This window comes from Globicephala melas, chromosome 1, assembly GCF_963455315.2.
Source record: "Globicephala melas chromosome 1, mGloMel1.2, whole genome shotgun sequence".
Taxonomy (NCBI): Eukaryota; Metazoa; Chordata; class Mammalia; order Artiodactyla; family Delphinidae; genus Globicephala; species Globicephala melas.
The window spans coordinates 81,088,010-81,112,089 of NC_083314.1; the positions used below are offsets into that span (position 1 = coordinate 81,088,010).

The 24,080-nt window shown below is 43.1% G+C and overlaps 2 protein-coding genes across 3 annotated transcripts in view; one reads left to right on the top strand and one right to left on the bottom strand.

Moving 5' to 3' along the window:
* The first annotated feature begins 7,021 nt into the window (after positions 1-7,021).
* PDZK1 (PDZ domain containing 1) lies at positions 7,022-22,786 on the top strand. Its single transcript, XM_030869250.2, has 8 exons — positions 7,022-7,233; positions 8,240-8,486; positions 10,229-10,365; positions 11,628-11,823; positions 14,013-14,209; positions 19,505-19,729; positions 20,403-20,693; positions 22,300-22,786. The coding sequence occupies exons 1-8, from the start codon at positions 7,024-7,026 to the stop codon at positions 22,351-22,353; spliced, it is 1,557 nt and encodes a 518-aa protein (XP_030725110.1). The 5' UTR covers positions 7,022-7,023; the 3' UTR covers positions 22,354-22,786.
* Positions 20,818-24,080, bottom strand: part of GPR89A (G protein-coupled receptor 89A) — a 42,986-nt gene continuing 39,723 nt past the window's right edge. Inside the window, exons 14-15 of one of the 2 annotated variants that reach the window (XR_009564237.1) lie at positions 22,268-24,046; positions 20,818-21,032 (exon numbers count right to left, since the gene is read on the bottom strand). Coding sequence is in view for 1 of the 2 variants with exons in the window: in XM_030869253.2 (XP_030725113.1) it covers positions 23,840-24,046 (207 nt within the window). In the remaining variant the exon portion in view is untranslated. The other variant, XM_030869253.2, reaches the window with a different exon arrangement.

The following is a 24,080-nucleotide window of genomic DNA, read 5'->3' on the forward strand; positions in this document are numbered from 1 at the left end:
CTTGGCTGTCCCCCTGTTGGCTCTCCTTCAGTCACGTTGAGTTTTAGCTCTTCTTTGACCATACCCAGGAACTTTCCCACTTCCATGGCTGAGATCCACACTATTCTTTGTGGCTAGAATGTTCTCTTCCTACTTCTGTACCTGTTGAAATCCTACCTATCTGTTGTCAATGTCTAAATCAAATCCCACCTAATTAGTGAAGCTTTCCTTAATTTGTCCCATGTTGTAGGTCTCATGGCATTTATACTCTGCTCATAGTGGTAGCTCTTTTTGTCCTAAAACGTTTCCTTCACCCCCATTTAACTATAAAGTCCTTGAGGATGGAGCTGTTGTTTCACTTTATTCCATCAACCACTTAACAGTGTTTTGCGTATAAGTGTGAGGCAAATATCTGTGGCATGGACAAATGAAATTGCATTTGGGGTGATATGTCTTCTTGATGTTCAGTAGAATTTTGAGGGGCCTGTGTGCATGATCCCAAACAATCTGTACCCACTTCCATATGCTAATTGGAGAATCTAATTGATTGGCCTCAGACAGGAGTGGAGCTTGGGTTTCCACCCATAGCGTGATGGAGGAGGAGAAATGGCCTCAGCTCTTTGGGTGGTTAGGTTTGCTGGCCCTCAGACTTAATTCCTTGGACAAAGAGACCACGGGAGCTGTTAAAGGTTGTTTTCAGCTGCTGGATTCTGTTTCCTGGCTCAGAGCTAGAACGTGGGGAGGGAGGCAGGGTCACAGCCTTTAGGTTGCCACAAACTTCCATGCTGTTGGCCGGGCAGGACTGTGGGCAGGGCTGGATCCTGAGGGCCTCTCCTAACCAGGCTGCCACCTTGGTTTCTCAAGTTGAGTAAAGGTGAGCTCAAGGTAGCTGTTAGTATTTCACCCAACCTTGACATTCTTCTCTGACCCATGAGGGTGTTATCCCAAGACTGAGGGGAGAGAAGGGAAGCTGGGAGCAGCAAAGGGTGGTTTTGATCACTAGTTTCTTAAACTCGTGGGGATTCTAAAAATGCTTATGTTCAGGTTTCAAGCCTGGATTGAGTCAGTAGATCTGAGGTGGGGTTTAAGCATCTGTTTTTATAAATCTCTGCAGGTGATTCTGTGGGCCCGCTGGGATTGAGATTAAATTTGTAAGGTGATTGTGAGGATTAAATGAGATAATGTAGCATGCCTGACATATGGTGAGTTTTTAAACGGTAACGTGATTTATTATTACTGGCATCACTTGATGGTCTATAGATTTACACTGTCAACTAAGTAGATCTGTTCCCTCAGATGAAACCAGCTGCTGACTTTGGGTAGACAGCTCCCAGGGCTGAGGAGATGATCCTCTAATTCTTTCTGACTTCGCTTTTCCAGGAGTTGTCTTTTCCTTCCTCAGAAGAATTTGCTCTTCCCTGGCTTGTGTGTTAGCTGATCTATAGCAATTTCAGGATTCTTTTACAAAATAATACCTGGAAGCTTACAGGAGTTAGACAAATAACTCTGCTTTAGAGCAGGAAATAATTCGGAGAACACTGTGTTCCATTTTGTATTGGGAGATGCTTTGTGTTCTTGTCAGGTTCCCACTGACCTTGAGACTCTCAAATATTTCTCAGGAGATCATGGATTTTTGATGAGCTAAGTGGCTTTAAGATCCCTTCACTCCTAGCCCTCCCCTGCACTGGAGGGGTACGGGGTGGGGGCTTAAAAGCATTCACGCCCATGGTATTTTTTAATGGGACCTTTCCATTTACAGCACCTATCGTGGAACAGGTGACTCTCTGACGTGCCGGGTGACAAGGCAGGCAAGCTTCACTACAAGTCCCACTGATATGGGAATCAACTGAAATGGAGTCTCACTCTTTCTCCAACTAGCCCTGCTGAGGAAGGTCCTGTAGGTTCCAGCCCCAAACACACAAACTGAAGGGAAAATGAGGCTTCCTCTCAGCCTGGGCCAATTAAGCTGAACGCTTCTGGCTGTTTGAGTCTCACTTTTGTGGTTGTGTTCCTCTCAGGAACAGCTCCTGCCCGGACTCCTGGCTCTGTGCAGCACCGCTGGGGAGGGTGGGTGTTGACTCGGATCATGTGTGGGTCCATGTCGATGGCTGCCTGGAGCCGGGAGACCTTGGCTACCTTGGCCTTGGGAGAGTCCCCTGGGTCCCACCAGCTATTTTTCTCCTGTGGAAAATAGCCCAGTGGCTTCAGTTCTTTCTTTGGTCACATTCACAGGTCCTACCTACCCTCCTCTGTTGTCATTAGCTAGAGTTCCTAACTTCTAAAATGTACCTACTTTTTCTTCTCGACCTTGGATATATTATGGCCTTTCCTGGTAGCAATAATCGAATCCTTTTAGAAGAAGGTGGGGTCTAAAGGTATGATTAATAATAAAGTTTGATTAAAAAAATCTCTTTGCCTCTCACCACTGAGTCTTTCCTGCCCACCAGCACTTTGTTCTTCTTCCCACAGACAAGCAACTTTGTTGCCAAAAATTGACTTTTTCCCCCAGAGCTCAGAAACGGTTAGAGCTTTCTTCCATTTCCAGTATTTTATTTTGGCTGTTTGAACTGTGGACTAAGGCCTGCTGAGGGTTTGATGGACTCCAGCCTCAATCAGATGATCGCTGATATGATATTACGGAAATCCATAGGCCTTCACTAATTGCATATCTCTCCACCATAGGGTTCTGATCTCTGGATTCTCAAGAAGCAGAAGATGGGGGTGGGGGCTGAAGAAATAGCAAACAGTATCCTTTTTTTTTTTTTTTTAAAACTATTACCTTACTTATTTTTAATTTTTAAAAATTGAGGTATATTTGATTTATACTATTATATTAGTTTCAGTATACAACAGTGATTCAAGATTTTTATAGACTGTACTCCATTTAAAGTTATTATAAAATAATGGCTGTATTCCCTGTGCTGCACAATATATCCTTGTAGCTTATTTATTTTATACATAGTAGTTTGTACCTCTTAACCCCCTACCCCTATCTTGCCCCTCCCTCCTTCCCTCTCACCACTGGTAACTACTAGTTTGTATCTGTGAGTCTGTTTTAAACAAACAAACAATTCATTTGTTTGTTTTACTTTTTAGATTCCACATATAAGTGATAATATACAGTATTTGTCTTTCTCTGTCTGACTTATTTCACTAAGCACAGTACCCTCCAAGTCCATCCATGTTGTTGCAAATGGCTAAATTTCATTCTTTTTTATGGCTGAGTAGTGTTCCATTGTGTGTGTGTGTGTGTGTGTGTGTGTATCACGTCTTCTTTATCCATTCATCTGTTGATGGACACTTGTGTTGCTTCCATATCTTGGCTATTGTAAATAATGCTGCTATGAACATTGGGGTGTGTATCTTTTCAAATTAGTGTTTTCATTTTCTTTGGATATATACCTAGGAGTGGAATTGCTGGATCATATGGTAGTTCTATTTTTAATTTTTTGAGGAACCTCCATACTGTTTTCCTTAGTGGCTGCACCCACTTACATTCCCGCTAACAAGTGTACGAGGGTTCCCTTTTCTTCACATCCTCATCAACATTTGTTAATTGTGGTCTTTTTGATGATAGCCATTCTGACAGGTGTGAGGTGAATGATATCTCACTGTGGTTTTGATTTGCAAGAAAAGGAGGAAGAAACAGGAAACAGTATCCTTAAATACAGAGATCCTTCCTAGTTAGGCCCTGTGTTCCAGAGTTCCAGGCATCCTTATCATGGAGCAGTGACAGAGTCTTGCTAAAGTGACTGATGCCAGCCCTGATTTAGGGGCCAGTGTAAACCAGGCTGTGGACTAGACAAACCCAGGACTGGAGCTGGACCAGAGCCCAGCCCTCGTGATTCCTAGTTGAACTGTCTCTCTACAAGATGGCACAGGAAACAAACAGTTTCAGGGCCCTATGTAAGGCCAAGCTTTGGGGGTTTTGATCAGCTTTCTCTATCGGTACAGTTGAAGGTGTTAAATATTTCATCAGTTTGGTGTGGGGGGCAGCATTAATCCTTTAGTGGTTGAATTGTGGCAAGAGCAGACAGGGTGGAAGGATGTAATCTGGGCCTGGGGACAGCAGCTGTTTCCCACCCAGAGTGGTAGCATTTCTATCAGTATTTTTATCGGTGTGAACTGGCTCTAATTCTCTGTGCTTCAACCATAGTTGTGAAAAGAAACTCTGACCTCGAACACCTGAGGCTTCAAAGACATAAGTGCAGATCTGAGTGATTACTGTCTGGCTGTTTGAAACTTTAAAGAAAGAAAGACACACACAAACAACTTGAGATTTTGCCCAGAAACAGGGATTTGTGTTTCCTTGTATATCAGACTTTCAGGTCTCTATTGAGATACAGGAAAACTTTGTCTCTTCTCTCCCCAAACACCGGACCGCCCTACGAGCAAGGAGGATTCATCTTCCATCCTTGAGAAAAAGAGTAAGATCCTGTGGTTGCCATTGCAGAGTGTGAGAGGGCTGAATTGTAGGGGTGGGTACCTTAGAAACGAGCATTCATATGCTGATCAGAAACATACTCATCTCTTGATGAAAACATAGCATCTAATGGCCCTTATTTTGAATTTTTTTTTTTTGCGGTACGCGGACCTCTCACTGTTGTGGCCTCTCCCATTGCAGAGCACAGGCTCCGGACGTGCAGGCTCAGCGGCCATGGCTCACGGGCCCCGCTGCTCTGCGGCATGTGGGATCTTCCCGGACCGGGGCATGAACCCGCATCCCCTGCATCAGCAGGCAGACTCTCAACCACTGCACCACCAGGGAAGCCCAATTTTGAATAGTTTTAAGGACATGTTTCAAATTTTGTAGGATTTGGATGAGGTTTCTCTATAATTATTGATACTTCCAAATTTCAGAGGGCTTTTATTTTTTTTCCCTTCAAGGCTTTTCAGGCCTATGAAATTGAGAGCTGATAGGGATCTAGGGGTAAGTTTGGACATAGATGTGGATTCCAGTTGGAAAATGGAATGCTTGCAGGCTGGATGATCAGTAGAAAGAAAAGTCATGGGTCAGAGTCAGAGGGGCCACACACAGGTTCCTGCATGTGAGGAAGCCCCACTCTGGCGCTGCCCTCTCCGCCCCTAACTCCCTACTTTCCCCCTTTCCTCCCAAAGCAGCATCTTCCTGGTGGTTGGTCATGATAAGACAGAGCTGCAATGCTCTCCCAGATGCGGACGGTGATCGTGGTGACTGTGGTTTCACTTTTCTCTGCCCTTGATCCTCATTGGGGTGGGCTTGGGCCTCAGGCCCTCATAAGAGATCACTTGAAATATTGTCTATTTATTTTTTTATTAAAAATTTTTTTTATTGGAGTATAGTTGATTTACACTGTTGTGTTAGTTTTGGGTATACAACAAAAGTGAATCAGTTTTACATATACATATATCCCCTCTTTTTGTTTGATTCTTTTCCCATATAGGCCACTACAGAGTACTGAGTAGAGCTCCCTGTGCTCTACAGTAGGTTCTTGTCAGTTATCTATTTTATATAGACTAGTGTGGAAACATTGTCCATTCTTGTTTCCTTGGCTTCTTAGTCATTCATGCCCCTGGTGGCTCGGCTGCCAGACCCTGCAATAGCCCAGGGATCGGGCCGTGGGAGGCTTTCTGCTCCATTTGTACTGTATGTTTCTGTGGGCACAGAGTCAGAGGTGGCCACCTCCAATCACCATGGCTTGGCTTCTCGGGAGCCTGGAGCACTTTGCTGTCTCTCCTTCGCCCTCCACCCCCATACCCTGTGCGGTCATCTGCTCCTGTCCCTCCAGGAGAAACGGATGGTTTATTCTGAGTTACTGGAGGGAGCTGTGACGAGGGGAACGTGAGGGCTTGCCATGCAGGCAGATTAACCAGCAGAGTCTAGCCTACTGCTCTCGGGGCTCTGCTCTGCACCAGCAGTTCTTGGCCTCTATTCTCAAGTGCTTAAGCCAGGAGGTGTTGGGGACCCCTGGCAGGAATCTTTTTTTTTTAAATTTTATTGAAGTATAGTTGATTTACAATGTTGTGTTAATTTCTACTGTACAGCAAAGTGATTCAGTTATACATATTTTTCATATTATTTTCCATTATGTTTTATCACAGGATATTGAATATAGTTCCCTGTGCCTAGCAGGAATCTGACCCTTAATGACTGGGTGCCTGTTGGTTTTCACACTTTTCCTTTCCTCCTCCTGTGGCCCAGAGCCTTGCTCTTGCAATGGGGTGAAAGGAGGGGCAGGATGGGTGGAAACGGAAGCGCTTCAGGAGGGAGAGATCTGACATGGCAGCAGGAATCCTCTCTCTGTCGGGCATCCCCACTCTGTTCTGACTAGAACTTCAGCGTCCTAGAAACCACTTTTCTATCTGCTTCCAATGTACCAGGTCAGCTCTCAGGCCTGGCTTCTCTGATTTTTAATTGTTTGAAGTCTTCCTTATCTTGTCTCACCTCACCACTCTTACTAATTCTTCAGCTCTTGGAAAAGTCATTTCTCCAGGAAGCCATTCTTAATTCTTCCCACCCCATTCCCTACTACCAAGACACTCTGTTATATTCTCCCTTATCACGCTATTCTTCCCTAGTAGATCATTCATCACGTGTTTCTGTAGAAACATGTTCTCCCTGATATGAGAGGCAAAGTATAGGTCTGTCTTGTCCACAGATTTATCTTCAATGCCCAGAACTTGGCAAGCTCTTCAAATATTTAAATGAAAGTAGACTTGGATTTTCTTAAAATTTTTAGGTAATATATTTGGAACTAATTTCTTTTGGTCAGGGGACAAAGGGGAATTTTGTTTTGCAGCTATTGAAACGGAAGCATCTCTGTCCAGTACCTAGCCGAATACATGGGTCTGAAATTCACGTGAAAGGTCATCTCTGGGGAGAAATAGATTTAGAAGTCACTAGCAAGTCCTGGAAGGTGGCTTCCTATACCTCGAATGTTGCTACCTGAACAGTCTGGACTTGGTGTGACGGAAGAATAGAGGTATAGGAGATGGAGGACAGATTTCTCACCCCAGTTAGATTTTCTGTCTTGTGGATTTACCCATTTGTTTTTCATCACAGAAATGGCCTCCACCTTCAACCCCCGCGAATGCAAGCTGTCTAAACAGGAAGGGCAAAGCTATGGCTTCTCCCTGCGAATTGAGAAGGACACTGATGGCCACCTGGTCCGGGTGGTTGAGAAGGGTAGCCCAGCAGAGAAGGCAGGTCTCCAGGATGGAGATAGAGTTCTTAGGATCAATGGTGTCTTTGTGGACAAGAAAGAGCATACGCAGGTAAATGGGACATTTGGGGTTCTTCTGCTTCTAGGATCTCTTCAGCTCCCACATCTCTGCTGATTCTAGTTTTGGGGGTCAGTGGAGCCTTCCTGGCTGCCACTGGCAAGGCAGGACACCTTTACAGCTATATTCTGCCGGCTAATCAAGTCTCCCATGATTGACCAAGAACTGTAAAAATTATTCCTAGGTTTGAATAGTGTCAGGTCTAATGTGCATTGCATATTTGCTACATGAAAGGAACTATACCAGGCAATTTCATATTCATTATTTTGTTAAATCCCCACCACAACTCATGAGGTTCATATGACTATTTCATAGATGAGGAAGTGGGGGCTCAGTCACCTTAGCTTGCTAATGTGTGCATGTAGTGAACATGGGGGAGGGTCTGACCTTACCCCAATTCTGTCTGCCTCTAAGTGGGTGCTCTTGTCACTGTACTATGCTGTCTCCATAGACCCAGGAGGACCTGTTGTGCTCTAGGGCAGCATTCGTCCCTGCAAAGAACCAGTCCTAGTAAAAGTCCCCTGGGCTAGGGCTTCCCTGGTGGCGCAGTGGTTGAGCGTCCGCCTGCCGATGCAGGGGACACGGGTTCGTGCCCTGGTCCGGGAAGGTCCCACAAGCCGCCGAGCAGCTGGGCCCGTGAGCCATGGCCGCTGGGCCTGCGCGTCCGGAGCCTGTGCTCTGCAATGGGAGAGGCCACAACAGTGAGAGGCCCGCTACAGCAAAAAAACACAAACAAACAAAAAAGACAAAAGTCCCCTGGGCTAGGGTTGGGCTATTACAGTCGTGCTAGAGGCCCAGCCTAATCTGTATCTGGATCTCGGGAGGGGCCTGGGCAGAGACGGCTGGGGCACAATCGGCTAACTATTCGGGTGTCAGGGGTCAGCTAGTAGAATGTCCAGGGCCAGATAATGAGCCAGATGGTGAGCCCTCCCCCGGCCCCCACCCCGGTGGTTGATAGAGGGTTATTGTTAAAGTTAACCTTTTTCTTTCTTCCTCCTAGGTTGTGGATCTGGTCAGAAAAAGTGGCAATTCAGTGATTTTACTGGTCCTGGATGGGGATTCTTATGAGAAAGCTATGAAAAAACAAGTAGATTTGAAAGAGTTGGGTCAAAGTCAGGAGTCGAGTTTGAATGATAAGAAGCTGCCCTCTGTAATGAATGGAGGAGCACAGACTTGGACACAGCCACGGCTCTGCTACCTGGTGAAGGAGGGGAGTAGCTATGGCTTCTCTCTGAAAACTGTCCAAGGTGAGCTTCAGGGTGGGGCAGGGACAAACAGCTTTCCAGAAGAAAGATACTGTTCCCTGTTAATGACTCCTTTGACTAATTTTCAGTTGCTATGGAGATCCAACAGCAGCCTCTCTCTCCCTTTCCCTCCCTGGCCTTTCCCTTGCTTTGCACAGTTGTGCAAAGACACAGCAGCACTGTGTGGGAGACACTGGGCACTCCGGTCCCCCAGTGTTTGTCAGTCTGAGCCTTTGAGGCCAGAGGATTAGAGGGTTGATGCTTCTTCGTGGGTAAAGACGGAGGGGAGAATGGAGAAAAAGAGGCAAGAGAAGGGAGGTTCTCCACGATAGCCACTCTTGAATTAGAATGATATCTCTTTTCATCTCTCAGAATGCCCAGGTAGTCACTTATTCAAAAAATTCTTGAGTACCTATTTATGTATTAGCCGCTCTTACAGTTGCTGAGGACACTGCAAAAATCCCCACCCTCCTGTGGCATTTAAATAGTACCCTCAGCTGTGGCCACGCTCTGACGTGACTTCCTGACCTCTAGCTGAGAGGTACAGTGATTTGAGAAATCCCAACCATCAGAAAACACTAGAAGTTCTGTTTCTAGAATTTCAGAGCTGCAGGCTGACCCACGCTCAGTTGACCATGGTTTTCTAATGATTCCACTGGCATTGAGGTTGGAACCATAGCTGTGTTAGCCTTTTGGTTCCATCTCTAAGGTTGCTCCTTCCCTGTTCTTTCTGGTATTAGAGAGGTACGGATAGTGGGTCATAACTTGGTAAGTGCTAAACAGCAGACCAATAGTAAACATAAAATAGTTTCCAAGGCTTATTTAACCTGTAGCAAGAGAAATAAACTAGCTATAAGAGGTATTTCTCAAGTTTGTCAGTTATTAAAACACAGTGATGTAAGTGGTCAAGGGAAGCTTGGCATTTCTCAGAGGTTGGTTATCAGTAAAATGGTAAAAAAAAAAAAAAAGAAAGAAAAAGAAATTGTAATTCAGACTCTACTCATCCGGCCTTTGTGTAATGTCCATGGTGAATGGTTTAGGTTAGCGTTATGAAGAAAATGTTTTCTTCATGACAAATACATAGCAAGGTAACAGGAGAAATGTTAAGTATTTAAGGAAGCAGAGTTTAAATTACTGTTATTCTTTGCAAACTGTTTATGTAGTCATTATGAAGCTATCCTTTGCCTAGGCTGATATGTTAATATCTTGAAAGAACTGACAGCATTTCTTTAAGAAGCACCTAAATCATACCACCTACTAATACACAATGACTGTGTGGATGCTTTCCTCTCCTCCTGTGCCTCTGCCCTCTTTAGCCTGCATCAGTGAGATTTATTCACCCCACTGGATGTGGTGGTTGGTGATAGCATTAATTAAAGAGGACAGAATGGAGCAGACGACTTCTAATTCTACAAATGCAAAGAAAGGGAGTATGACACAGGGATGCAGTGTGGGCATGGTTTGGTACTTTCTGGCTCAAGAAGCCAGTGCCACCTGAGATTGCTTCTTTGCATTCAGTTGGGCTCAGAAATCCTATTCAAATCAACAAAAGCCAACTGAGTAATGGCTCTGTCAAGCTTTGCGCTATGAGCTCTAATTGTCATTCTAAATCAGAAGCCAAAGTCTATTGGAGTTAGCCCTAAAATTTGAAGTTCTAATATTGTATTATTGGGAGAAAACCCTTTGCTGTTGGACTTTCCGTGTAATGGAGTTGTGACACCTGTTCACCTGTTACCCTCTTTCAGGTAAAAAGGGAGTGTGCATGATTGATATAAAACCTCAAGGTGTGGCTATGAAAGCCGGAGTCCTGGCAGATGATCACTTGATTGAAGTGAATGGAGAGAATGTAGAGGAGGCCACCCATGAGGAGGTGGTTGAAAAGGTATATCCCAAAGGAGTACTTTTCTTATCGTATCTTTTACTCTGCTCTCATTGGAAGTGACAGGAAGACAGGAATGGTAGTTTATGATGGGAGGACTATAATAATGGGAAGCTAACCCTTTGTATTAAGAGCAAACAGACTCACTAGTGGTATAAAGTGTTAATATAGGGTTTTGGAATAAGGCCTTTGCTAGTTTCATGTTGTCTTGAATAAGGCCTTTGCTAGTTTCATGTTGTCTTGAAGAAAAGTGTTCTAAAGAACCATTAACTTTATCTTTTGGATCTTATTTGTAATTGATTGGAATTAATTCCAATTTAGAGGGGGTTGGAATCCCCCTCTAAATTTATAATAAAGTGAATGTTGAGCCAATGTTACTAAAATGTTTTAATACAAGCTGGAAGATAACCAGTGTGGTGATGAATATTGAGCTACACGTGGGGAGTATTTGAAGACCTGTTATATCCCAAATCTTATGTCTAGCATGGTTCCATGACACATGGAAAACACTCAGAGGATTTTTTAAAATAAATTTATTTACTTATAAAATTTAAAAATAAATTTATTTATTTATTTTTGGCTGCGTTGAGTCTTCGTTGCTGCGCATGGGCTTTCCCTAGTTGCGCCGACTGGGGGCTACTCTTCGTTGTGGTGTGCGGTGGCTTCTCTTGTTGCGGAGCACTGGCTCTAGGCACGCAGGCTTCAGTAGTTGCGGCTTGGGGGCTCTACAGCACAGGCTCAGTAGTTGTGGCACACGGGCTTAGTTGCTCCGCAGCATGTGGTATCTTCCCGGACCAGGGCTCGAACCCATGTCCCCTGCAATGGCAGGCAGATGCCTAACCACTGCACCACCAGGGAAGTCTGGCAGAAGTTTTCCTTTGGGGTCATATAGAACCTTGAAAATTGACCAACTTTATCTTCTCTTGGTAGAAGGATCTTTCAAAGTAGACCTTTACTTTCTTTTTCAAACTCCTTTCCTAGTCTTCACCTATATACCTTTCTGGGTACACAGCTTTCACTTGGGTTCAGTTAGCATCTGTGTGGGTGAGGTCATACTTAAGAAGGCGAAAAACAACAACTGTACAAGGGAAGATACATAATACCAGTGAGGTGGTAGAAAACAGTATTACAGCTTAAACTCAGGCCTCACATCTCATATTTCCTATTGAATCTATAGACTGTGTGCCTTGATACAGAAACTTTCCTATTTCCCAGCATCATTCTTGGAGATTGATGTTGGCCCTCACCTGTGTATGTTGTTGCAGGTGAAGAAGTCCGGAAGCCGCGTCATGTTTCTGCTGGTGGACAAGGAAACTGACAAGCACCATAGTGAGCAGAAGATAAAATTCAAGAGAGAAACAGCCAGTTTGAAACTGCTACCCCACCATCCCCGGGTTGTGGAGATGAAGAAGGGAAGCAATGGCTATGGTTTCTATCTGAGGGCAGGCCCAGAACAGAAAGGTAAGGCACTAGAAGAGCAGAAAACCTGGTAGTGTAACCATCCAATTCCTCATCCCAGTCTGACTCCAGAGTTCCTTTAGGCCCCCAACCCCCCACCAGATTCATGAAGGAAGTAGTAAGAAACTAGGAAGCGTAGCTGGGTCAGTTTAACTCCGTGCATATGGGGGCCTGATGATGGGCATCCCTAGGTTTCCACAGCAGAATTATAAGGCAGAATTTTGGATCTGGGCAGTAGTATGCTGGTAAATTGGCTCTCTGGAAAAAAAAAGCCCTAATTTGTAGCATGTGTTGTTTTTTGTGGTGTAAATACTCCCACCATGTCTGATTTCAAGCCACCAACATGCTGTCACCGAATGCAAAGTTGAGAAGTGTTTTCATGAGCTGGTGTGAGGCAGCTCCAACACACCCCTAGGTCTGAGGCAGAGGGTGGGTTGGGATCTGGGACTTGAAGAGAACCAGGAGTCTTTCTGGTTCTTATAATTCAATAAGGAAAGAACTAAGGTCCTCCTACAGAAGCTGAACACATTAAAAAAATGTAGGTTCAGGCCATGTGAACTGTTATTCACCCAGAAGTTGCTATTTTCTTTTAATCATATATTTATATTAATTTATGAAACATTAATTTGGTTCATATAATGTAAAAATGTATTCTCAGGGCCCTTGAGAATATCAAGTGAATCAGACAAGAATTCTTCAGTCAAGAAGCCTCTTGTTTAGTAGAGGAGATAAGACATGTGTGTCCATAACTGAAGGTAGATGGTGAGAAGCACCTTAATACAGGGCAGATAAAATACTGTGGAGATTCAATGTTGGAGCAAGTTTTTCTCACTAAAAATGTACTGGGAGGCCTCTTAGTAAAGGCAGCACTTGAGCTCAGGCTTCGTAGTATGAATACAATTTGGGCAAGCTGATGGAGTGGGGACAGGAAGGCCAGTTCATGAAGACAGGATTGTGTGAATAAAGCAGGAAAACACAGGCACAGTTTTACTGGCATCTAACGTGTAGCACAGAAAACCAAGTTAGAAAGCTTGGTCGGCGAGAAATGATGGACCTTTAGTGCGTGTTGAGGAGTTTGGACTTGTTTCTATAGTCAGTGGGGAGTTAAATGTTTTTTGAACAGTGTGAGAGAGAAGAAAAATTAAGCCTACAGTGTCTCGGGAGCTTTACACATCTCAATTACTCCTAATAATTCTGCAAGAATTGCTGAAATTGAGGACCTGAAGAAGATAGGATAATTTCTATAAGGTCAAACAGTTAGTTGTGGTACAGCTAGGATCAAATTCAGGTCTGTTTAGTTCCAAAGCCCATGTTCATGCTGTTGCCCTGGGGAGTGACTCGGTCAGACATTGCATCAGGATGAATAGGAGGCAGGTCTGCATTGGAGAAGGGGAGCATTAAGGACAGGGAGAGCAACTGGTAAGGTGGTGTGGCAGTTTAGGTAGAAGTTCAGGTAGAGGATCTAGGACTCGAGAAGAGGAGATGTATAAAAATATTAAGGTAGCACTGAAGGACTTGGCTGATTAGACAGGGGGAGTGGATGCTGAGGAAGAATCAGTTGCGAAGTGTCAGTGCCTGGGGAGATGGTGCTCCCACTAACAGGTGACCAAGATGAGGGAGACGGGCCAAGATGATATTTGGTTTGAATACATTGCATTGGAGGAATCTATGAGATATCCAGTTGGAGATGCCAAGCAGCTAGCTGGAAAAGTGAAACTGGAGCTTGTTAAAATTGAACGAAGGACAAAAAAAAAGTGTGAGAGATCTGGAGGCATCCGGTGAAGATAGCTTAAGTCACGAGAATAAGGCTAAAGACACATCCTTGTGGCGTCCACACACAAACGCGTTCACAACTGAATTTGCCCAACTGCTACGAAAATGCCAGCATGCTGAGCATGCTATTTTGTTAAGATTGAATCCCAAACACTTTTAGAATGTTTTAGTAACAATTCTTTAAAACCCTTTCATTATTAATGGCTGGGTTTGTTCTTGGAATGAGTTCTGACCAAAGAATGAGGCTGGATAGGATGTGTATAGACATCCTAGGGTGCCAGTGGGAAGGACAGGAGTTGTACTCAGCATGCCTTTTATATCTATTTTATAAGGGCCTTAGGTTCCAGCAGAAATCCCTCAGTTTGTTTTTTAGTGGTCTTTCTGATAATTTTATTAATTTTTTTGGTGGGGGTGAGTAGGTCAAATCGTTAAGGACATAGATTCCGGAAGTCCGGCAGAGAAGGCTGGCTTGAAGAACAATGACCTGGTGGTTGCTGTCAACGGCGAGTCTGTGGAGTCCCTCGATCATGACAGTGTGGTGGAAATGATTAAAAAGGGTGGAGACCAGACTTCACTGTTGGTGGTGGACAAAGAGACGGAAAACATATATAAACTGGTAAGTAATACAAGGCCACATATTCATGAATTAAGGTTGGGTCCATTCAGTCATGCCCTCAAACTTTGGCTAAGTTACCACTTTGATCTTCATACTGGAAGGGGCATAAAATCATCATAAAGGCTGCATTGAAGCTCAAATTGGTAGAGATAAGAGAATGCCAAGTGATTGGTACATGAGTTTTAAGTCCTTAGATTCAAGATTTTGAAAGAATTTGCAAATATAACTGCAGAATCTCTCTTGGTGACCTGGGAAAAACCTATGAACAATAGCCTGGAAATAAGCAGATGTAGCCCTAACTTTCCCAAATAGGGAATAATTGGATTTTAAACTATAGACCAATACATTCTATCAATCCCGTGTAAAAGCCTAGAAAGGATTATTAAACAGTTTATAAGCCCTTAGCAAGGGAGTAGAAACACAGATTCACCAAGACCAACTGGTGTCAAACTAACCTTATTTCCTCTAATCACAACAGCTATTATCTGCACATTTTAAGGTTTTTATAACAGTTTTGTCACAAGAACTGAGGTTCACTCTAGCTTAGCAGACATTTGGGGGCCTCCTAAGGCACCATCTGCCTTGCTGGGTGTTGGTCACAAAAACGAACAAAGATGAACTTGTTCTATGTGATATGCAATAATAGAAGCATCCAAAGGTGTATAAGTGATATAGAGGGAGGAATATTATGAGAGGTGGTGGTAGTACTAGCCTCCTTTTTGTTTATTTATTTATTTATTTTTGCGGTACATGGGCAGGCCTCTTACTGTTGTGGCCTCTCCCGTTGCGGAGCACAGGCTACGGACACGCAGCCTCAGCGGCCGTGGCTCACGGGCCCAGCCGCTCCGAGGCATGTGGGATCTTCCCGGACCGGGGCACGAACCCGTGTCCCCTGAATCAGCAGGCGGACTCTCAACCACTGTGCCACCAGGGAAGCCCCCTAGCCTCCTTTTTAGATGAAAAAAATGGAACTTAGACTAAGTGATGATTGGCGAAAGTCACACAGCTTAGCAGACTGAAGCTGGTGTGTGAATGCAGGTTTTATTATGCCATAAGCCCTCCCAGCACAACATTTTGATTAGATACTTCAAGACACTTGTCTTGATGACACTCTGCCCCTATCCAAAAAATGCAACTTAAGGTTACATTGACACTTAGCTTCTGGAGATGGTAGTATTACTGTACTGAGTTGGTCAGACTATACCTGAAATTACCAGTAATGTAATCTTGGGTAAGTTACCCTCCCTGTGCCTGTTTCTTTCGTTGTAAAATGGGCATAGCTACAGTGAAGGGTGGCTATGAGTGTTAAATGAGTTAATATTTGGAGCATTCAGAATAATGCCTGGCACATATAAATGTTTGTTAAATCAACATTGTGTCCAGTTCTGAGAACCTCACTTTAAGGCCAGTGTCAAGAAAGGTAAACAGGGCAGAGGTTTCGTAAGACACTACGTGAATATTTCGCTTGAATAAGCATAGACTTTGGGGAAGAAAGAACATCTTCAAGAATTTGAAAAGTTAAATGGTAACTATGTAAGGTGATGGATGTGTTAATTTAACTTGATTGTGGTAATCATTTCACAATGTATATGTCTAGCAACTCATCATGTGTACACCTTGAATATATACAATCTGTCAATTATACTTCATTAAAGCTGGGAAAATGTATGAAGCAAAAATTGACAAAATTGAAAAGAGAAATACAGTTCTACAATAATAGTTGGAGACTTCAATATCCCACTCTCAATACTGGATAGAACAACCAGACAGAAGTAAGGAACTAGAGGACTTGAACAACACAAACCAGCTAGATCTAACAGACATACGCTCTATCCAACAACAGAATACACATTCTTCTCAAGTGCACAAGGGATATTCTCCAGAATAGACAACATGTTAGGCTACAAATTAAGTCACAATAGCCAAAAGATGTAATCAACCCGTGTCCACTGACAGATGAATGGATTTAAAAAATGTTATATCTATCTATCTATCTATCTATCTATCTATCTATCTATCTATCTATCTATATCTATCTATCTATCTATCTAATCTATCTAATGAATTTGGAAGGCTATTATGTGCAGGAAGTAGACTTATTTTTGAGGTGTTCTATGGGGCACAGCTTGACCAAATAGAGAAGGCACAGGGAGCTATCTTTTGGCTTAAGGACAACTGAAGCTGCCAGGAACAAGCTCTGCAGAGCAGGGAGCTCCCAGTTGGTGGAAAAAATCAAGCAGAAGTCAGGTCACTGCTGTAGCTGTTGTAAAGGGAATTCTGGCATCAAGTCCTTGTCAATGCCTCCTAAACTTATGACAGCATGACTGAACTATAATTTTAATGTTTTGGTTAATATGAGAGAAATTGGACCTAAAAAGATGCTTGTTGCCATCTTCTTCCTCCGTCTTCACTACCGCCTCCAGCCCAAAGTAAGTTCCATAGATGGGTAGGTGGGAGGTGGTTGGATATCTTTGATATATATCAGTGAATAAAACAAACACCTAAAACAGTTCCTGGAACATACTAGACACCCAAATATTTGAGTGAAGAATGAGTAAAAACTCATTAAGTGTTTAATGTTACTGTCCTCTGCCTCAAGATTAGCTGCTACTGTCAGATACAGTTGATTTGCTTGTTTGGGTAGTGACATCAGTGGTATTTTTGCTTGTGATGAGTCACTTTGACAATTTTCCACATTCTATTTTATTTTTTAAATTTATCTTTGGCTGCATTGGGTCTTTGTTGCTGTGCACGGGCTTTCTATAGCTGCGGCGAGCAGGGGCTACTCTTCATTGTGGTGCGCAGGCTTCTCATTGCGGTGGCTTCTCTTGTTGCAGAGCACGGGCTCTAAGCACATGGGCTTCAGTAGTTGTGGCTTGCGGGCTCTAGAAGGCAGGCTCTGTAGTTGCGGCGCATGGGCTTAGTTGTTCCACAGCATGTGGGATCTTCCCGGACCAGGGATTGAACCTATGTCCCCTGCATTGGCAGGCGGATTCTTTTTTTTTTTTTTTTACACATCTTTATTGGAGTATAATTGCTTTACAATGGTGTGTTAGTTTCTGCTTTATAACAAAGTGAATCAGTTATACATATACATATGTTCCCATATCTCTTCCCTCTTGCGTCTCCCTCCCTCCCACCCTCCCTATCCCACCCCTCTAGGTGGTCACAAAGCACGGAGCTGATCTCCCTGTGCTATGCAGCTGCTTCCCACTAGCTGTCTATTTTACGTTTGGTAGTGTATATATGTCCATGTCACTCTCACTTTGTTACAGCTTACCCTTCCCCCTCCCCATATCCTCAAGTCCATTCTCTAGTAGGTCTGTGTCTTTATTCCTGTCTTGCCCCTAGGTTCTTCATGACATTTTTTTTCTTAAATTCCATATATGTGTTAGCATACGGTATTTGTCTTTCTCTTTCTGACTTACTTCACTCTGTATGACAGACTCTAGGTCCATCCACCTCATTACAAATAGCTCAATTTCGTTTCTTTTTCTGGCTGAGTAATATTCCATTGTATATATGTGCCACATCTTCTTTATCCATTCATCCGATGATGGACACTTAGGTTGTTTCCATGTCCTGGCTATTGTAAATAGAGCTGCAATGAACATTTTGGTACATGACTCTTTTTGAATTATGGTTTTCTCAGGGTATATGCCCAGTAGTGGGATTGCTGGGTCATATGGTAGTTCTATTTGGCAGGCGGATTCTTAACCACTGTGCCACCAGGGTAGTCCCAATTTTCCACATTTTTTTAAATTATAAATTTATTTACTTATTTTTATTTTTGGTTGCATTGGGTCTTCATTGCTGCACGTGGGCTTTCTCTAGTTGTGGCCAGCAGGGATACTCTTTGCTGTCGGGCATGGGCTTCTCATTGCGGTGGCTTCTCTTGTCGCAGAGCATGGGCTCTAGGCACGTGGGCTTCAGTAGTCGTGGCACAAGGGCTCAGTAGTTGTGGCGCATGGGCTTAGTTGCTCCGCAGCATGTGGGATCTTCCTGGACCAGAGCTTGAACCCGTGTCCCCTGCATTGGCAGGCAGATTCTTAACCACTGTGCCACCAGGGAAGCCTCCAATTGTCCACATTTTAAAGAGAAAGAAATGTGGGAAGATTTGCAAGTATATCATTGAAAGGTCTGAAGTTAGCTGAATTAGGTAACTAGCAGGTTCTGTGCTGGTGCTTCTCTTGATAAGAAAGGAAGATGTGGTCTTGGGGTTAGTAAGACAGATGATACCAGGACGCCAAATCCAGTTTTATCCAGGTTGCTGAACAGTATGATTTGGGGCAGAGCACATGTACTCACCTTCAATTGCTTGATTTTCTACTCATTGCCTAACAAATGTCCTGGATGCTGTGGGCAATAATTTAACTACTGATCCAAGATCTTACTATACCCAAATATACCCTTTTAATTCTCTCAACTAAAACCCACACTCAGCTAAACTCTTCATTCTGTAACACAAACCAGTCATATGTTTCCTGTTCTATGCCTCTTTTATATTTGAGACCATCACTGTCTTCTTCACATGGATGGTCTGGGAGTTGAGATGGATTAGAAGTATTTAAAGATAGTGAGGAGTCTGGTTTAACAGAAGTGTCAGCTAATGGTTACAATAATAAATAGTAAAATAAATTGAGTACAGCAGATACAGGAGGGAGGGGGAGGGGGAGAAGCAAGTAGCAAATGGTTGGAATTGGCTTTTGTTACCATATGTGATCACATGATTGCCAACCTCCTCTACCCGCTCCCTCAATTAATTACTGCGTGTAATTCAAATAGTGGTAAAAATGAAGTCTCATGTTTCACTTTCTCTAATGTGTTTAAGGAGCTCTGAAGAGTTCTGAAGACCATCTTATTGAAGGGGAAGGGCCAGGTGAACCTGCTCCGCATGAGGTACTGGGCAAGTCACCCAAGGTCTATAATCTCCTAACAGGGAGATTGCCTATGGTTTGTTCAGTGACTCGCTCACTATCATGGAATCAGAATAAACTGGCAGTTCTGTTAGACTTATTTTTGGATCCTTGTACAACATTCTATACTGCTTTTATTTTATATATATTTACATTTGTTTACACGTTTACACTCATTACTCTATAACCAAGCTCAATCTTCCTTTATACCTTTTCTGTTTGGGGTAGTAGAGAAATTTTACAGCCCACAGCCAGATGTATCTGGAAGAGGAGTGGAACATGGAGGATACCTTATAAATTAAATCAGCACATTTAATAAAGTGTAACTTCCCATACTTACAATTAATGGGGTTTTTTTTTCCCCCTTTATTTTCAAAAGGCTGGCTTTTCTCCATTACTCTACTATCAAAATCAAGAACTGCCTAATGGGTCTGTCAAGGAGGCTCCAGTTCCTACTCCTGCCCCTCTGGAGGTCTCAAGCCCAGATACTACAGAGGAAGTAGCAGGTCATAAGCCTAAACTCTGCAGGCTGGTCAAGGGTGAAGATGGCTATGGCTTTCACTTAAATGCGATTCGGGGTCAGCCAGGCTCATTCGTCAAAGAGGTATGGTGATCTGGTTCCGGCAGCCCAACAAACAGTCACAATTAGGAGAGTCCCAGTTTCTCCCACTCACTGATGGCTCAGTAAAAAGGTTACATGGAAGGCTTACACTGAGGGTCTCACGTGGGTTCAAATAAATGCTGTTATGGTCTTGTACCCTTTAAGATAGGCACTAGTACATCCTAAGCTCACATCTTTCATTTCTTAAACATCTGTTCCACCTAATTGTCTCTATAGATACTTTCAAATCAAATACTGTAAACAGAGTGAGTTGACATGACTGTGGTGACCGTCACTAATGATTCTGGGAGTGATACTTGTTTGCTTCTGTGCATTTGGCATAATGCCCCTACCCTGCAGGGACTGACAGTGAGGAGGCTATCTCTACAGCTCTCAAGTTGGGAACAAAGAAGGCAGACCTATGCAATCTAATGCCTTCAACCCAGAAGACATGTGATATTCAACCACTGTGACACTACTCATCTGAGTACAGAAGTTGTAGCTTGCATAAGGAGAAAAGCAATAGAGCACCATTCTCAACTTCTCTACCTCAAGGAGAAATAATAACATGATTAAGAATAAATTCTCAATGTCCTCATCTCTTCTCTGAAGAATAGCTAGTCTAACATTCTGTTATCTGTGTTTGGAAGTGATAACTCAGAACCTCTGCCCACAGGTACAGAAGGGTGGCCCTGCTGACCTGGCTGGGCTAGAGGATGAGGATGTCATCATTGAAGTGAATGGAGTGAACGTACTGGATGAGCCCTATGAGAAGGTGGTGGACAGAATCCAGAGCAGTGGCAAGAATGTCATACTCTTAGTCTGTGGAAAGAAGGCCTATGATTATTTCCAGGCTAAGAAAATCCCTATCGTTTCCTCCATGGCTAATCCACTGGATGACACCCCTGATCCTGAAGAAGGAACGCCAGAGGAAGCAGAGCAAGACTCGCACACGGCAAAAGAACGAGTGAGTGGTGATGCATTTCTTTTACTGATCTAACTAACCAGAGTCCGGTAAAGTCCTTAATAAGTGCACCATGTGTCTATGTTTACCACAGATTTCCTAAAATACTAGAAAATGACAGTGTAACGAGAACTAGCAAATTTATTTATCGTGGCAGAGAGGAGATGGTATAAGAACAGCAAACATCTTATTTTTCATAGCATGGAGTTGACGGTAACTTATCAAAATTATAATGGGAACCACCAGAAGAAACTGAATCAGACTATTTATGTACAAATTCTGGATCTACCATTTATCAGCCTTGGGTAAATGGATTTATTCTCCGTGCCTCAGTTTCCCCACCTATAAAACAAGGATAATTTGTCAGATTGTTATCAGGATTATATTAATTAAGACTGTTAAAGTGCTTTGAGCAGTGCCTGCTTCATGGTAAGCATGAAAATGAATGGTGGTGGTTAGTGACAGTATTGTTTTTAAAATAATTGGCAGATATTCAAGTTTTATTACTGGGGAAGAGTAAGCATTATTCCGTATGTATTTGGATTAGATAAATTCCTTGGTAAGTCTCAATTTCTTTTCACAGGTGAACTTGAGGTCCAAAAGTAAACTGACCTAAGTTCATAAAGAAAATGTATGGCAAAGCCAAGACTCTAAAAGTTTTATATTCTTTCTGTTACATTATTTCTATTGATTGGTAATATAAAAAACAAATACTCTTTTGGGTTTTCTTTTTTTTGTGTGTGTGGTACGTGGCCACTTGCAGAGCACAGGCTCCGGACGCGCAGGCTCAGCGGCCATGGCTCACGGGCCCAGCCGCTCTGCGGCATGTGGGATCTTCCCGGACCGGGGCACGAACCCATGTCCCCTGCATCGGCAGGCGGACTCTCAACCACTGCACCACCAGGGAAGCCCAACAAATACTCATTTTTAATGAATACATGCTGTCTTAGTCTGTTTGGGCTGCTAAACAAAATAGCATAGACAGGTTGGCTTATAAACAACAGACATTTATTTCTCACAGTTCTCGAGGCTGGGAAGTCCAAGATCACGGCACTGACAGATTCAGTGTCTGGTGAAGGACTTCTTCCAGGTTGCAGACTGCTGACTTTGGCCACGCCTTCACATGGAAGAAGGGGCTGCGGAGTTCCGGGAGGCCTCTTTTATGAGGGCACTAATCTCAAGCATGAGAGATCTGCCCTCATGACCTAATCACCTCCCAAAGGCCCTACCTCCTAATAACATCACCCTGGGGAACAGGATTTCAACTCACCCATTTTAGGGAGATACAGACTTGCAGACCACAGCATACATGATAGCCATTGACCTTGTATTCTAGGTGTCTTTAAAAAATTCTATAATAACTCTATAGGAAGTCATTATAGTACTATGCTAACTTTATAGAAAAGAAATTATATATATATGGACATTAAGAAATATGTTAGTGTCAAACAGCAAACTGGAAACAAAGCCAAGCATAGAATTCAGGTCACCTGGCTTCTAGTGAGTGACTCTACTCCCTGATTTAAGTCATGCAACTCTAGAATAGATCATCCGTCTCCTGATGTTCACACTCTTACCACTTATAGATCCTTTGTTTTCTTTTGAACAGGCCCACAGTACAGCCTCTCATTCTTCTTCCAATTCTGAAGATACAGAGATGTGATGAGAACAAGCAATAGCTTTGGCTGATAGCTGTTTCTGGGTATTTAATAGGAATCCTTTCCTAAGGAATGAGCTACCACCGGTTTACTGTCTCTGTTAGAGAAGAACTCCTCTGGAAACCAGTTTGTCAATGTGTGATTGTCTTCTGTTGTCATCTGTTTTAGGGGTGGCTACTGCAGATAGCTTATTTATGGTCAACTTAGGAAAAGTCAAGGCAGAAGCCAGATGCTTTTCATTTGATTTCTTTCAAGCTTCAACTTAACTACATTTCTCTGTATGCTGTTATCTCTTCTGTAGGTTCCTAGAGCACCAAAGATGATTTATAAATTTGTATGTGTGAGAACTGCTAATTAAAGTACCTGAGCAGATAAGCCTATAAAAATTATCCTTTGTAAGAATGTTGTTGTTGCTAAAATAAATGCCATTAAAAATGCCTTTTGAGTATGCTTAAATTTTGCCTGTTAGCTGATGTAACCTTAATAGTGCTTTTGTTTTTGGTAAACTTTTTATGCTTTAACCTTCATGTTGCCTCTAGAAACCCAAAACACAATAAAACTCAGAATAAGATCTTAGTAATAAAAAGAGACTTCCTGGTAATAAAATTCAGGATTTTCTTAAATTGCATATCTGAGTGCTCTACAAATTTTCCAACAGCTTCCTTTTACAGATGAAGAAATTGAGTCGTAGGATAGGAAAGTGACTTATTCCAGTTAACAGTTATTCATTGTTTTACCCCACAGCACGAGGGGCAGATGAAAAGAAAAAATGAGATAGCATCACTGACTTGAATTTAGAGTAATTCACTTTTAAATAATAAGTTGAAAGGAAATCAAGAAAAATGACATACTTTGAAGTCTCTCTTGGTAGACTCTAGTTCAGTTGCAGACCACTCCTTCCCCAGGACAGATAACCTCTTGGTTATTTTAAGGGGACAGGGGCTGGGGAGGAAGGGTGGGATGCCAATTCATATTAGATCACACAAGCATAACTTTTTAACCAAGCTATCCTTGATAAAATGATGCTAAGTCCAAAGTGTTAACAATCTCTGATTTTAATGATAGTCAACCTCAAGGGAACGTTATAACCTTCTCCATGTGATCCTTGACTTGAACAGAATCTCATGTGTTTGGCCCAGCTACCTTAGATCTCTCTTAGCCCAGAATTCCAGTGTATTCTCTCCCCTTAGTTTCTTGGCTCTGTCCAGTCCCACCACCCAGCATACTGCACCAGCCTCAAACCCAAACAGGGTGCTCTTGGCTGAGTACTAGCTTGAGTTACTTCTCGCTCTCATTTCTGTGATCATGAGTAGCTGATGCTACTCATGATTACAGTATCATCTGAGGAGGCAGGTGTAAGCTGGAGGTAGAATAGGCTACCACAACATTTTTTTGTTTAAAAAATGTTAGGCCCCGGTCCCCTCCATTTTTTCCCTCTTATATCCAAATTCTGACACCACTGGCCTGTAGCAGTCTATAATAGGCATGAGTTCAAGGTGTCATATGCTTCTCTGGTGCCTGTTTGTGGGCCAGATAGAGGAAGAGTATGCTGGAGAGAGCACTGACCAGGAAGATGACATCAAACCAACGGTGATAGAAGTTGAACTGTAGCTCTCCAAGGACCTCGGTGACTATGGTGCGGTACTCCAGAGGCATACTCATTCGGATCAGCAGCACAGAGGAGACGAAGTACATGCCCTGCAAGTCAGATTAATCAAGAAGTCCCTCTGAA